Source organism: Xiphophorus couchianus, chromosome 22, assembly GCF_001444195.1.
Source record: "Xiphophorus couchianus chromosome 22, X_couchianus-1.0, whole genome shotgun sequence".
Taxonomy (NCBI): Eukaryota; Metazoa; Chordata; class Actinopteri; order Cyprinodontiformes; family Poeciliidae; genus Xiphophorus; species Xiphophorus couchianus.
In genome coordinates this window covers 20,265,968-20,281,989 of record NC_040249.1, presented here as the reverse complement: position 1 = coordinate 20,281,989, position 16,022 = coordinate 20,265,968, and the positions used below count along the sequence as shown (strand labels likewise).

Here is a 16,022-nt window from a genome sequence, read left to right as displayed (position 1 = left end):
CTGTTTTTCTTTTTACCTTAATTTTCTTTTCTTTTCCTAAACAAAATAGAACAAAAAATAGAATAAAAATATATTCATATATAAATATATACATGACCACCCTCTCCTAAATATATATAGTGTGTCAAAAACAATATAAAATAGATAAATAAATATAAATGTAAACAAATTTTGGCAAACAAAAAACAGTTTAAAATCACCTTACCAAACAGGGTAAGTGATTTCAATTTCATATTGATTAGGAACTTTATTCATTGTAATTTTTTCCATCGGTCAGTCATTTGATATATACAATTTTATACCAGTGTCAAAAATCCATGGTTTTTACTGTAAATAAGACAATATGGCACACGCCTGGCCTAAAGTCAACTCTTTCCCTGTGGAAGAATGTGTTTAAGGTCTGCGTTGTTGCATATTAATGAATAATCTGGCAGCTTTTTGTAGTTTATTGAGATTCATAGCACTTGGCAGGTTTGAACAAGCCGAAAGCATTTTTCTTTGATGTAAAGTCTTTGGTCTTCAATCAGAGCGGTGTTCATTTACAGCTTTTATTAATCAGGTGACAATGAGAACGGCTAAAGTTAAAAAAGGAAACCTTTTAAAGTCTTAAATGGAAATCTTTACACATTTTGTAGGATTTTGCTTGAAATTAGACACATTTGTCCATGAAATCCAGAAAGACAGCATATTTTCTCTTTAGTTTAATTTGTTTTCATGTAAACCACATGTAATGTGATCTAGTTCAGTGTTTTTGGCATGAGGACCAAAAATGTCAAGTTAACATTTTCTGGTGGCCTCAAAATGTTTTGTTTTTCTTTCTAAATATAACAGCAAATCAATTGTATATGTATATTTTTTATTTGCTAAATAAATAAACTGAATGCACATTTAAAAAAAAAAAAATACACAAAGCAGTCAGATTACTGTAGAGAAGTGGGGTGTTAATTATTGTAGATTTAAAACAAAAAACATCTTAAAACCCAAATTTCACATCATTTTCTAGATTTTTCTTTTTGTTTTTTAGTATGTCTTTTTAGCAACAAGAACAGAATATCCCTCACTCTTGCTTTATTTTGCTTTATTTTATTTATGGGTTGCATTTTAATAAATGTCACTGGATTTTTTTGGTATATTTTACTAATAAATTAAATTAAAAGCCAAAACCTGGATGAATATTTTGTGTTGCCCCTTCCTGGCATCTATGAAACTTTCCCCCCAATATTGTTTTTTAAAATTTGGTTCTGCACGAACTGCAAAAAACAGAACAAATAAAACATTTAGGCTATTTTACAACTGTGATCATTGGCTGCCCAGAATCCTTCCAAGGGCCGCAAATGGCCCCCTGGCCCGCACTTTGGACACCCCAAATCTAGTTTAATCAATAAGAACAGTTTATATTGTAATGTAAAATCTCTAGAAGACATTTTAAATGTCAAACATAAATAAACAAAACAAAATAGACAGCAAATAAAATTAATTATGGAGTCTCTGCAAACAAAATTGTCCTTTAAAAAAATGGATAGTTGAGACCAAAACACCAGACTGAAGACTTTTGTCATCCAATAGAAAGAGAAAAACGGCAAATCATCCAAATGGAAATGATTGAGTTTGTTTTAGTTTATCTTACGATTAATTGATTAATTGATTTATTGTTTATTGCGACGGGCCTAATTATAGTTCTGGATCATGGAATCTTTTAAAGTGAAAGTGTTCTTCCTCTTCCTGTTAAAGGACCTCGATGGGCATCATGGAACCTCGGGGTGTTCATGTGCATCCGCTGCGCCGGCATCCACCGCAACCTGGGCGTCCACATCTCCAGGGTCAAATCCGTCAACCTGGACCAGTGGACACCTGAGCAGATCCAGGTATCTGTACCACAATATGATCCATACATGATAATCAATATTTGGCTTGAAGTAGACATACCTTTTCTATCTTATTCATTCATTTGCTGGGTTAGACGTGTGGAGTTTTTATTTCTGAAAATAAAGAAGAAAGATGGGGATTTAATGAAAGAAGTTGGGAGAAAAAAGGATTTGTGTCGTTTGAAAACGACTCGAGTCGTTTGCCTTTAAGCCCAAAAGAAAATCTTTTATTGAAGCAGCAAAGATGATTCAGATCTAAAACCAGAGGAATTATTCACTACTGCAAGGAAGAACGTGTGCTGCGGTCTAAACTGTATTATATATATAGATATCTCTATATGTATATATAGATATAGATCTATATACAGTATATAGCTATAGATATATATATATCTATATAGAGATATAGATATATATATATATATCTATAGATATCTATATCTATATCTAGATATAGACATATACTGTATCTAGATATAGATATCTATATCTATCTAGATATAGATCTATATACATCTATAGATCTATATATATATATATACACTATATACACACTATATATGAGTGTGCCCACATCCATCCATCCATCCATCCATTCATCCATCCATCCGTCCATCTGTCCATTCATCCATCCATTTTCCATCCATCCATCTTTCTTGTTGTCATAGGAACACATGGATATATTGTTAGCCTCTTGTGATTAGCTTAGCGTTTTGTTTACTTTCCTCACAGTCCATCCTGTGTTATCAGACGTATACAAACCTACCAGTCTTTTTTTAAATCATTCAGTCGTTAATAGATTCAGCTGTTAGGTGTGTGTGTGTGTGTGTGTGTGTCAAAGTAGCTGGATTCGCCTCTCCGTCAGCTGTGTGTGAGTGGAGGAGCGTCTCACTAAGAATGTTAATCACTGTATTCAGTGACTAATTAATTCTGGATGCCTGATTATTCCGACTCTGTCTCCTCCGTTTCTCCTATCATCACCCCATCCATCACCCTCCTCTTAATTTGGCCTTGTTGCATACAGCCAGTGTGTCCTTTCACGCTGTGCGTGTACGCATGCAAAGGAGTCGGCGGGCAAAATGAGCTGAATGCAAATGTGATGCGTGAAAGAACCTGCTGTGCACTGGGATGATCCTTTTTCCAGTCGCCATCATTTCTGATGTCGCCTTTTCTGTTTAAGTATTTATGTTATTTTTTCACTGTTTTTGCAGAGTATGGTGGACATGGGGAACACCAGAGCCCGCCAGCTGTATGAAGCTCACCTACCAGAGAGCTTCAGGAGGCCACAGACAGACCAGTATCCTCCCTCTGCTTTCTCATACTGGTTATTTACAGATCCCATTAGGAAATCACATAGTTGGGTTTCAACAGCCAACAGGAAGCTATCTTCTTAATAAAGATATTTAAATATTATCTTTAACACTTTAAGAATTATTTGTGTGAATCTTTATGGAGCTAAATTGGGGCCAAAAAAGTTTGGTCAAAAGAAAAGAAATTTAAACTGCAAAAAAATAAATTAATTAATTAAATTAAAACAACAACAACAAAATTATACGGAATATAAAAGATTTGAAACTGAAAAAAATGAAACTAAAACAAAAATGACCACAAAAAAAAATTTATATCAAAAAATTTTACTGAAAGAGTTGAAACTTAAATACAGAATAAAAAAAATTATAGTTAAAATAGTTGAAGCAAAAACAATTGATACAGGATTAAAAAGTCATTAAACAGAAAAAAATTGAAACGGAAAAAAAAATCTAACTTAAAGTATATAAAATAAGATTTGAAACTGAAAAAATAAAGTACAATTTAAATATATATATATATAAACAAAAAAAATATGATACTAAAAAATTAAACAAAAGAAAGTTTAACTTAAAAAAATTTTTGATACTAAAAAATAAATGAATCTGAAAAAAACTTTAAACTTTAAAAAAAAATTACCTCAAGAAAAGAATCGAAACAAAAAATAAATCAGGGCCAAAAGTTTGAATTTGAAAAGTAAATCTGAAATTATAACAATTAAATCATTGAATCTGAAAAGTAGATTTGAAAATTATTCTCAGTTTCATTGTTAAGCATTAAGTTTCATTTAAAAAAAATGTTTGCGCAAAATATTGAATTAAACTAAATAGATCCGGCCTTACTGATTGGACACGTTGTCAGTGACACCTGGAACTTTTTTCAGTATTGATACCAATACAGATAATACTGGATCGCTGCATCTCTGCTTTCTATGGACCCTAATTACTATTTTCTTTTCAGAAACAAGAAAGGAAAGTTTATCTCATTTTGGTCTAGTGACCTGGAAGACCCTGAATCTTAGCTGGAGGGGGTTGAAATATTTAATGCTTCAGTTTTCTACTGAGCAGGTGAAGCCACTCCTGCTGAGAGCTGCTCCAACTCTGAAATAACACAATCAGACGTTACGTATTTTTCTCGTTAAGCATTTCCATTACTAAATAACAGCCTCGCCACATCACTATCATTCCACTTATTTTCCTCAGGACGCCTCCAGCAGCGTCTGCAGCAGCTTTTAGTTTCCCCCCTTTTCTGTGATATAAGACATGACAGTAACTGGATATGTTCATGTTTTAGTCCAGTAGGCTGAAATAAATAACGTGTGTGTGAAATGTGGCTCTAATGCAGTATCTGGGATCTGGCAGGGCCCATTTGCGCGGGTGGTCATCGTTCTTCATTCTTTTGAAATTCATTAGTTATTCTGACAGCAGCGGCACTGGCTGTGAGCTGCAGATAACAGACCTGGGATTAGCAGAGCGACCGCCTTGGGGTGTGTGTGTGTGTGTTTAAATCTCATTGGAGGTTTTTCTGATGGGAGTTTGTGTTTTCTCCCATTGCATGTGTCGGTCCTCTCTGGGTACTCTGATTTCCTCCTGCAGGAATCGGTTAATTTATGACTCTAAATTGTTCCTACGTAGAAGTGTTTGCATGGTTCTGTATCCTGTAAGCCTTTCACAATAAGAAATTTTGCTGGATGATAAATTGTCCCAGTAATTATTGCAATAAATGATAATTAAAGTTTTCTCCCTCAAAGATCAATAAACTTTAATTTTGTAAAGAACATTAAACACTGGAACTGGAAGATATTTAATATATGCAAAATAATAAAAAAACAATAAATACAACAGAAATAAAATAACACTTGAATATTTTTGATTTGGCTTTTATATACACTCAAAAAATACATTTTTCTGCACATTTTTTAGTACTTAATCTATTATCTTTTAAGGTTTCATCTTCCTTCATGTTCTTCCAGTTTAATTTGTAAAAGTTTGAATTAAAGCTGCAGTACATACATTTAAAAATTAACATGTTTTTCACACATTTGTGACTACTGCCACTATGTCGTGACAGAATAATACGAGAAAAAATAAAACTGAAAAGAGATGAGACTTAAAAAAAGAATTTGATATTAAACAAAAAATTTATATGGAATAAAAAAGATTTGAAACTGAAAAAAATTAAACAAACAAAAAATTAGACTGAAGAAAATATAAACCAAAACATTTGATACTGAAAAATAAAACTGAAGAAGTTGACACTTAAAAAATATTTTGATACTAAATAAAAAGAAGAGAAAAACACTTGAATTTATTTTTGATTCGGCTATTATATATAAATACAAAAAAACATTTTTTAGTACTTGACATATTTTATCTTATGGTCCCATCTTCGTTCACATTCTTCCTGCTAAATTTTTAAAGATATGAATTAAAGCTGCAATACATACATTTTAAAATTAATATGTTTTCACATATTTGTTGCAACTGCCGCTATGTAATGACAGTATAATATGAGATAATCTGAAAAAATCAAGCTCCTGGCACATGAATAAATCATATTTTTTGTTGTTTGTCAGTTTGGTTATTTCTGTATATGTGCAATACTTTGTCAGTGGTTTGTTTTGATATATTTGTTCCTAAATCTCTCTTTGTTGCTCCCTTGTAGTTGTGGCGTCCGACCTAATCGGACGCTTCCCTGCCGTCACACGATTCTGTCATTTCTCTCCTTCTATTCTGTGAGGCACGGTGGATTGCGTCCGATCTGCTCTGCTGTTTCCACTCCACTATGATAAATAAAGGCTGCATTTGAGATGCAGGCCTCCTCCATCCTATCGCTTAGCTCCACCCGTGTGGGTGGTCATCGCTCCTCAATCTTTTGAGGTCTATTACTGATCTGACAGAAGCATTGCTGCTGAAATGGGGAGATAAGAGGTTTGGGATTAATGCTTGTGTTGTGATGCTGTGGATTGGAATATAGTGGGAGCCTCAGAGTTTGTGCCCAGACTTGCATATGTGAAATATAGTTTTACAGTCACAGTTGTAGGAACCGTTTTATAACCAAATCTTTATAAACCTTGATCAAATTGATCACTTTAACATGTTATTTTTGGAACTACATGTGTTTAAAAGTTGTGGTGTGTAACTTTTATGAGAAAAATATGTTTCTTTTAGATATTTTTTAAAACTGTCACCATGTTGTGACAGTATGTTATGATACAGATAAATTGATTTAAAAATGTTTTTCTCCACATACTACCTGGGCTAAGAAATGTGGCACAGCTGATCCAAAACAACCAATCAGAGCCAGGAGGTGGGTCATAGCGCTGTCAATCATGCCTGTGTACGGGTGTTCTACTTGCTAATGGTGGAGAAACAACTTACCGTTTCAGGAAAGCCTTTTAGCTGACGTCAATGGTGGTTATGCTAACTGACTAGCATTAACATTCAGGACAGGCTATGTTGTGGTGAACCAGCTGCAGTATAGCAGATAGAAAGGGTTTGGGTATGAGCAGTGTATACACAACCATTATTGACAGCACTAAAGAGGACAGAGGAGCTTGATTTCTTCAGGCTAATTAGCTATGCTAGCTGCACTGTAGCTAGCATAGCTACACTGCTAGCTGCAGTGTAGCTAGCATAGAACAGTATGCTAGCACTGGTTATGCTAGGTACAGTATTGCAGAGAGCAAGGGGGGAAACCAACAAATATAAATTAATTGACCATTTCCAAGAAGAGCTTAAATCTCTCAATCTTAAAATAAATGGCTCAAACAAGTCATTAGATCTGTGTGTAACCATCTGAAGTTAATCAGAATGTTATACATTCTTGTTATTGTTATTAACTCAGTTTGGCACCAAAGTCTTTGCAAAAAGATGAGAAGTTTGAGATTAGATCATATTATTAACACTTTTCTGAAGCTGTGTGTTTTTAGTTTCTAGTGCAAATATCTTACTGCACTTGAAATAAGACAAAACTAACTTACAAGTAACTTTTCAGCAAGATATAAGAGTTTGTTTTAAGTCGATAAGACGATAAATTGTCCTAGAAGTTATTGCAATAAACGATAATGTGGTTTTGAGACCATTTTCAAGTAATATAGTGGTAATGGCTTAATGATTAAGAACTTATTCTCATAGATCAAGACATTTTATTTCTTATGAACATTTAACACTGGAACTGGAAGACATTTTAAATAAACAGAAACGACAAAAAATTAATTGTAAAGTCTCTGTAAGCAAAATTATCTTTCAAAAAAAAGGGCTAGTTGAGACCAAAGCACCAAACTGAGGAGTTTTATCATCAAAAATACTTGTTAAGATTTTGTGTTTTTGCAGTGCGGTTGACTTGTTTTCAGTTCCAGTCCTTAACTCCAAGCTTTAGAGCCGTGGAAGTTTTCATCCGGGACAAATACGAGAGGAAGAAGTACTACGACGAGGAAGCCTTGGCCGCAGCCTCAGTGAGTATCACCAGCACGTGTTGTATTTTCCATTTTCAGTCACTGCATGTTATTGTTACAGCTGCAGTGGTTGGAGGCTGCTTTATGTAATCTGTGCTGCACTGGTAGCTGTGGGGCTGTTAGAGGCCCAAACAGGCAGAGGACAGAAATCATCCTTATGTAAAATGACAACTTTTTCTTTCCCTTTAGATTTTCTATCGCCTTCTTTGTTGAAAATCTTCCACCTCGCTGAGCCGAAATCAACTTCAGTGTATTTTTTCAAAGCAAACTCAAAATAATGAAATATTTGTAATTCTTAATCATTCAGAACTTCTTGAAATTTTAAAATTAGATTGTGAATGGCTGAGATGTTTAGCTTCTTTTGGCTCCACTGCAAAAACACAAAATTTTACCAAGTGTTTTTGTCTAGTTTCTATTCACAATACCTTAGTACATTTAGAATAAGACAAACTAACATAAAAGTAACTTTTCAGCAATTTATACGCACTTGTTTTAAGTAAATAATTCATTTTAAACAATGAAAAGTGCTTGTTCTAAATTAACTTGTAAATTATTGTTGTTATAAGTCACAAGTGTCAAACTCGAGGCCTGTGGGCCAAATCTGGCCCGCCTTAGCTTTTTATGTGGCCCTCTGGATTCAAGACTAAACGCTAAGTGTGCTTAAATATTATTTTATCAATCAAATCAATTCAGTTTTTATCTGTTTACTGCTAAATTATATCAATTAGTACCTCCTGTTTATGGATAATTATTGTGGAAATTCACGCAAAATCAACAAATTTACACAAGCTTTAGCGCTAATACATAATTGGGAGTTTATTGCAAATTTTTCTCAAAAATTGTCAAAAACTTTGTTACTTGTACTAAACAGCTGCCTCAGCTTTAATTGATGTCAGATTATAGTCCATCATCTATACGGCGAGTAATAAAAAGTTACATTTATTGTCCTAAATAAGTGCAAATATTTCTAAATTAGTACCACAAATACTTTTATTGCAAAAAAATCACAAAAAGAATCACGAAATCCTGGTATGACTGAAAAGATGTTCAATAATATTATTTAATTTTAAGAATTCATTGATATTTTAACAGTTTAACAGATTTTATCAATACATTCTGGCAAAACCGCCCCTTTAAGAACATTCAGGATCTTGATTTGGCCCAAAACGAAAATGAGTTTCACACCCTTGTTATAATTGAAATAATCTGCCAACAGGGCAAGTACTTCCTCCTCAATATTAAGGAATTATTTACTTAAAACAAGCCTCTAAATCTTGCTACAAAGTTACTTTTAAGTTAGTTTTGTCTTATTTCAAGTGTAATAAAATATTTGCATTAAAAACTAAACTAGAAACACTTGCCGTTTTCATAAGAATGCATTTGCTGAGTTTTGCTTTCATCAGACTTGATGTTGCCCACAACAAACTGTTTGCTTTTGGTTCTGCTGACCTGTTCTCTCTTTAGATCCACTACAGTAATAATGACATTTTCTGGTTTTAAATCCCTTTAAAGGCAGTGAAAGCCCTTTCAGGCCTGATTACTGCACAAACAACACCAGAACAGATGCCAAGACTTTACAAACCCAGTTAATGATAACTTTTGAAACTGTTTTTAGTCTTTTTAGAGTGAGCAGACGTCCTAATTCTGTGTGTTTAGACTCAGAGTCTCTATCTGTGAGAAAAGATTTGTTTCCAAAACTGTGAAAAATGGCAAACAACAACTTGGAATAGTTTGCAAATTGATATTTTAATACCTTGTTGAAGCAACTTGAGGTCCAGTTTAAGCATTCAGTGTTGTTGAGTACAGCAACATTGATCATTTTCAAGTCGTAGTTTGCAGAGATTTTACAAAGTGTCTTCTTTCACAAAAGTATCAGTCAGGAGAAGGGTATGAAATATTGTAAAGTAGACAGGCATCCATATTTGGAATATTTCTCACAAACTGATGTAAAGGCAAGACCAAAATTACTCAGGAAAACATTGAAAACATAATTAAAATGACAAGAAATAAAGATTTGAAACATTTTACTTTATGTGTAATTAATTTATACAAAATATGAGTTCTAGTTTCTAAATGATTGATGGAAAATGTTAAACTTTTTCATGTTTTTTTGAGCCGTATTTGTATTTTTGGCCCATCATCAACACTAAGCAGCATCGAAAGTACATAGCCACAGTGAAACGTGGTGGTGGCTACATCATTCTGTGGGATTACCTACAGGATTTTAAGACATAATAATCAGCAGTCAGCTTTTTTTCTTTAAGGTAGGTTAAAGTATGGGTCCAAATCAGTGATGTGCGGTGAGGTTCATACCTGGTGAGGCATTGACTTAATCATAATCAGATTTACAAATATAGACCCCCTGCATGTTATTGTTTACATGAGGAAATTTTGCGCATGCAGAGAAAGCTGGAGGGCAAGAAGACTATTCTTCTACATGTGATGCTAAGCCGCTGCCGTAGAATAATTCCGTTAACTCAATCAAACCTGGACATGTAGATATTATTAATTTCGTGCTGTGCTCCACAGCAAAGGGAAAAACCCGTTAAAGTACAACTCAAAACCACTTCTTTCACGCCTTCTTTATCAGCGCAGCTACGGGCAGACTCGTTGCCATAGCAGCTAACAACAACAAAACAAAAAAAACACTCAACCATTTCCCACACAAAGAGCAAAGCAATCAGTCTGTTGCAGTAGGCCTATAATATGAAGGTACAAGGAGAAAACTATAAATATATCGCTGCACTTTACTGTATGGCTAGCTCGCTGTTGCTGTATCTTACTCTGCAGTTGTGGAGTCACAATGTCTGGGATCATGAGCGCCCCCTGCCATGAGGCAAGAGAACTGCCTGCCTCACCTCGAATCTGTTCTCTGCCGTTTATGATCGCTTCTCAGCACACGAAACACGTTACATACACTGTAGTCCATAAATGTTTTTAACCACTTTATTGGCCATGTACAGACAGGAGGAGCATGCTCTCAAAGAATGACAGCCAGTGCAGTTAGCAAGAGGTTGCACAATCCCAGGTGAGGCTCAGCTTGCTGCTGCCTGACTGGCTTCGCTTCCGAAGATTTGAATGGAAAAATGTGAAAATTCAGAGATTTTGAAGAAAAAATAATCAGAATTGGTTAAGCTAAATAAAAATTGGTACTTTATATTTCAAACCACAGGCTGAAAATAGCAATATAAATTATTTTATCATTATATATTATCTTTTCATTATGACAGGCTCTGCCTCACCTGCCTCCCCTAACCGCACGTCACTGGTCCAAATCCACCAAGCATAGCATAATGAGAGGAAAATAAATGTTTTATTTATCATGTTCTGCTCAAAATATATCTGAAATATTATTTTTTAATCCTTTGTGTCTCTATTTTACACAACACATTACCCTGTAATGGAGTCGCACTAATAATTCTATTTCTTGCTCCCAGATTTTTAATTTGCATCTCCTAGGAGCCAGAAAACAAACAAAAAAAATGTGGAAACACTTTAAATCGAACTCAGCAAAGGCTGTGAAACTGATGAACAGTTTCATCAGAGACATCTCTCTCTCTTCTTCTGTGTTTCTCTGAGGCGTTGCCAGCAGCCAGACTCTGATCCAGGATGTGTTTTGGTTGCCCACATGCACGTCTTCGCTTTTATATGCAAATTGGTTATTAAAAACAACTCATTATTACTATAAGTAGTTTCACACAGATGGTGAAGGGAGAGGAGAGGGCGGACGACGCCAACTCTGAGCTGCAGTTTGAGTTGGGAATCGAATAATGAGTCAGGTTGTCTGGTGTAAGAAAAGTAAAACTTGTGATTTAACGGACAAGTTTTGAAAAATTCCACCAAAGTGGGCGGGGCCTAGAGACAAGGGGCGTGGTCAGGTGTGGGTTGAGAGGAGGGGCTAAAACAGAGCAGAGGGCAGGAAGAAAGACACACTTTTGCTAACTTATCAGTTTTGTCGCTATATTTAACAACTTTTCAGATCCTCTAACAGATTTTTGTTTTCAAAAAAGTGACAAAGTAGTGCCTTTGTTTTGTTGCTTTTGTGATTTTTATAGTGACATTTAGGCCTGAAGCTCCACTTTGTCATTAGCGAGTCAAAATTTGCACCGAAACATAAAGTTAGCACCCTTAGGAGCCTTTAGACAGTCTATCTGGGGAAGAAAATAATAATTTGAAGTTAGTTACACTTTAAATTTATTCTGATTTATTATATTGTTTTATCAGTCAAAACAGAAACTACAATACCACTAGTAAGTTGCCCATGAATTGTCGTAATGTGCTACTGATTGATATTTTTCTGAACAGTCAGTGAAATATCACATTTTAACTTCTTAAAATGTGCAATAAAATATAATGAAACTCAATTAATTTCTGTGATTTAGTTGTAAAAGTGAAACTCACAGACAACAGTCCACTGTATGTGTGTGCTAAGGCTTTGCAATTAATCAATTTTAGCGTTAAAAACAAAATCCATGTATGAAATTTATCTTTTTGGAGTTTCAGGTTCTTGGCAAATTAGCTTGCCAAGTATGCTCTTTTATTGAAAAGTCTCCATTTTCTGGCCACAGTTGACAATTTAGCCACTTGGCTGAATTTTTAGCGGCTTTTGAAACCCCTTTTATGACTTTTTAAAAAAATAAATTTTTAAGCGACTAACAACAACCTTTGTTCATGACCCTTGGCTGATCCTCTTATAGTCAGATCTGGAAGTAAATAAACAATTTCTTTATTTAATTTAAATCACTGTACTATTTCTATTGTCTTTTTTGGTCTGTTGAGCTTGCTAATGTTGATTCTGGGCTAAATAAAGAGTAAATAATTATTGTTTTTTTTGTAACTTTGCAAGTTCCTATGTGAAGGAAAACTTTATGTTCAAATAAATTTTAATGTTTTTAAAGTATGAATTGTCCAAAAGTATGGATTTTCCAAATTTATTGAAAATTCATTTTAGATGAAAAAAAGATTCCAATAATTATGATCTCTGAGGAAACAAATGTTGTGTGGAGGAGACAGAAATCTTGTGTAGATGTAAAACAAAATAAAGCTTTATATTTATATTGTCTAAATATAGATTTTATACATGTGAACCATTGAAGTGAATACTTTAATGCCACGTTCTGATTGGATCTCCAGGTCATGTGATTATTACCAAATATGGTCATTCTCAGAAAAATGAGTCAGCCTTTCCTGTACATTTAATTTCAAAACTTTTGTGCAGAACAAGTTTGTTTTTGAAATGAATGATTCTAGATATTTTATGCTGTGTGCGTGTTTGTTTCATGCTTCAGTGGCTGCGTTTTCAGACGAGTCACGGTGAAGCAGATAATAGAAGCTCGGAGGACTTTATTCATGCCGAAGTACATGAGTGCATGCTCTCCATTTCCCCTACTCCTGCAGCGTCGGTTCATTGTTGTGTCAAGGGTGAATTAGTAGCTCTCTGTGTGTGTGCGTCTTATTTCAGAGTGCATCTTGCCAACCCTCTGTGATGACTCCACTGAGTGGCCTAAAAATGTCACAAGAGAGCAGCGGAGTTGCCTTGGGGGAGACTTTGCTTATTTTCAACCTTATTTGTCTGCATTAGTCATTGAACTGTCCCGCCTGCTGTGTCCACAGCCTCGGCCATGGCAACCTTGTTAACTGCCAATCCTCTGACATTAAAGGACCTGCAGCGAGAGAGTTTTTTCTCAGAGTACTTCTGAGTTTTTTTGCCTTTTATATCAGTGATTATATACTATTTCTGTTATCACTGAAGCTATTTGAGGAGGCGCCTTTTTTAGATTTATAGACATGGCGTGACACCCTCCAGCTCACAGGTGATGACCACCATTAGTTTTAGCTTTCAAGTTGTCACCATAATGCACTAAATCTTAAATCTTAAGCCTGATATATTAAAGAAAAAGTGCTTTGCTAGTAATTGTCAGCATTATGAAAAGATAAGGTCCAAGGGTGTCACATCCCACAGGTTAGTGAAAAGTTTTAATTAAAAAAAATAGTGAGGAAGAGGGAAGTTGGTAAGCTATGCTAGCTTGACTTTTACAACCTTAACATGTAGATGGGCTACAGAATTTAAGTGACCATTGGCTGGAAGTGAGGGACGGGAATATTGAACAGAGCGACTGAAATGATTTTTGTCAGTTTATTCATGGCTTCTACTTGTATGAGTCGAGCTAACTTGTCTGTGATTGTAACACATCTGGTTGGAGCTCACAGACGGCAGTATTTACAGAAGTTGGAAATGGCTAGCTTAGAAACCGACCCGTACCTCCTGCCTCCTGACGTGTTGATCAAAATACTGACTTTGACTGAATTCACACCACATGATTTATATCAGTATGTCATAAACAGAGTTTCCCTTTAAACCGGAGCAAGTTTAAAAACGTACAATAGACGAGATGCTAACCAGTTTTCTCCATACATGCTAGGCTAAATGACGGTGCGGCATTGTCTCCATGGCAACCAATGGTTAGACGCACCTTCCCCATAATGCGATATTTTATATCTTTCTAATCATATTTACTTATAAAGTACATGAGCGTTGGTCTTCTTACCTTGTAAAAAGTGACCGAGGGCTGACAGTCACTATGATTGACGGCTGATATCTATCACCACATCTTTCCTCATTAAAAGTTCTAAAATAAAAATATACGTTTGGTTTGCATCCTTCTCTTTGTGCAGCGGAGGTCTGGAGAGCATGACGTCACGTGAAAAGGCTTAATACCTGTCAACTCTTTCTCTATTTTACTTATAGTGGTCCTAAAATCTATTCCGTTTCAGTTCAACTCAACAGTCGCCTTGTTCTCTACTCTTCTTCTCGTCTCTCTTCACCCTCCAGCTTCTTCCTCTTTATCATCTTCAACGGCCTGTCTTTGCTTGTCTACAGCCAGGCTCACATCTCCTGCAGCTCTGAAGTCCAAAAAAGAGGAGAAGGAAACTTCGGGGAGCGGGGTAAAACCCGAAAAGACCCCAACAGAGCCAGAGAAGAGAGTGGAAAATGTTGTGAATTCAGCACCACAGGCAGCGAGAGCGTTTGATGCCTTTACAGTTGATAGGGGAGACGGATGTAAATGGAGAAAGATGAAAACGTTTCTGTGTCCTGCCCTCAGTAGTCAGCATTAGTTTTCTGCCTGAGGGGCTTTAGAGAGGAGGAGGACTGATGTTTGCTGGATCACCTATTTTTGGAAATGTTTCTGGTTTTAGCATTAGAGGCCGAAAGGTGTTTTTTTCTCTTTTTAAAAAAAATCTGCAGCAGGAGAAAATAAAGAGGCTTCTGATCCAAGACATTCAGTCATGTGTTAGAGCTTATAAGACATCAGAGTTATTGCTAAAAATTTCAAACTCAATATAAATGATAACAAATTTTGATGGACAATAAATTGTCCCAGTAATTATTGCAATAAATGATAAGATAATTTTCAAGTAATGGGATAATGATGGAAGTTCGTCTTGTGAACATTTAATAAACTTTAATTTTTTAAAGAACATTAAACACTGGAACTGTAAGATATTTTAAATACCCAAAATAATAACAAGTTAAACAGAAATAAAAATCTACATGCAATTAAAACCATAAATAAAATGAATTATTAAATCTGCCTTTGTAAAATTAATAATCCTTTGTTAAATTAATAATCAGAATGGAAATTATCCATTTATCATGCAATTAATTTCTTATTTGCTTACTTACTGACACTAAGAAAAATGCAGAACATTTTTATAAAGGAGACTTCTTTCTAGTTGAGAGTAAAAAGTACAATATGATTTATTGCAATATTACTAAAATTTTAACTTCCAGAATTAGGCCAAAACCAATAAGTATTGAACAATTTATCCTTCATAAAAAAATTAATAAAAAATTACAAGTGTGACTTTCCTGTTTGGATAAAGTAAACAAGATAAAATTTTGTATAAATGTAAATGGAAGGGTGTAAATTTTGACTAAGTTTTATTTTATCCTAACTGTTTATTTTGAGTTTGTGTCACAATAAGATTTTGTTTCAATCTAAAACAAAATAACTTGATCTTCAACTCATGCAATAGTAAAAATGGTGTTTTAATGTGAGTATATCATTTTAAAGATAAAAAACTTTTAATTCCTTAAGAACATTTACACTGAAACTGGAAAACATTTCAAATATGCAAAACTAATAACGAAGATTGAAGTCTTGGGTGGTTGTACTAGTTTGTTTCGTTGCTTTACTACCCAATAGCTGATTGAATCTTCATTTTTTGTGTTATTTTGTTCCACAGACGAAAGAATGAAACGTTACATAAATTAGAAATTTAACGGACCCCACACATCCTGGACACAAACCATTTTGAACTTGTTCTACTTTTAACTGTAGTTTTAGTTTTTCCAAATTAATTTTATTCAGTATTTGCCTTGTTTTCATCTG

General features: G+C 34.6%; 1 protein-coding gene across 7 annotated transcripts in view; it reads left to right on the top strand.

Annotated features, from left to right (window-relative positions):
- Positions 1-16,022, top strand: part of LOC114137384 (stromal membrane-associated protein 1-like) — a 100,553-nt gene that overhangs the window by 27,201 nt on the left and 57,330 nt on the right. For all 7 annotated transcript variants that reach the window (XM_028005926.1, XM_028005925.1, XM_028005922.1 and 4 more), the window contains exons 2-4: positions 1,732-1,865; positions 3,077-3,162; positions 7,554-7,629. In XM_028005926.1, the coding sequence (XP_027861727.1) occupies positions 1,732-1,865; positions 3,077-3,162; positions 7,554-7,629 (296 nt within the window). The remainder of the gene's footprint in view (positions 1-1,731; positions 1,866-3,076; positions 3,163-7,553; positions 7,630-16,022) is intronic.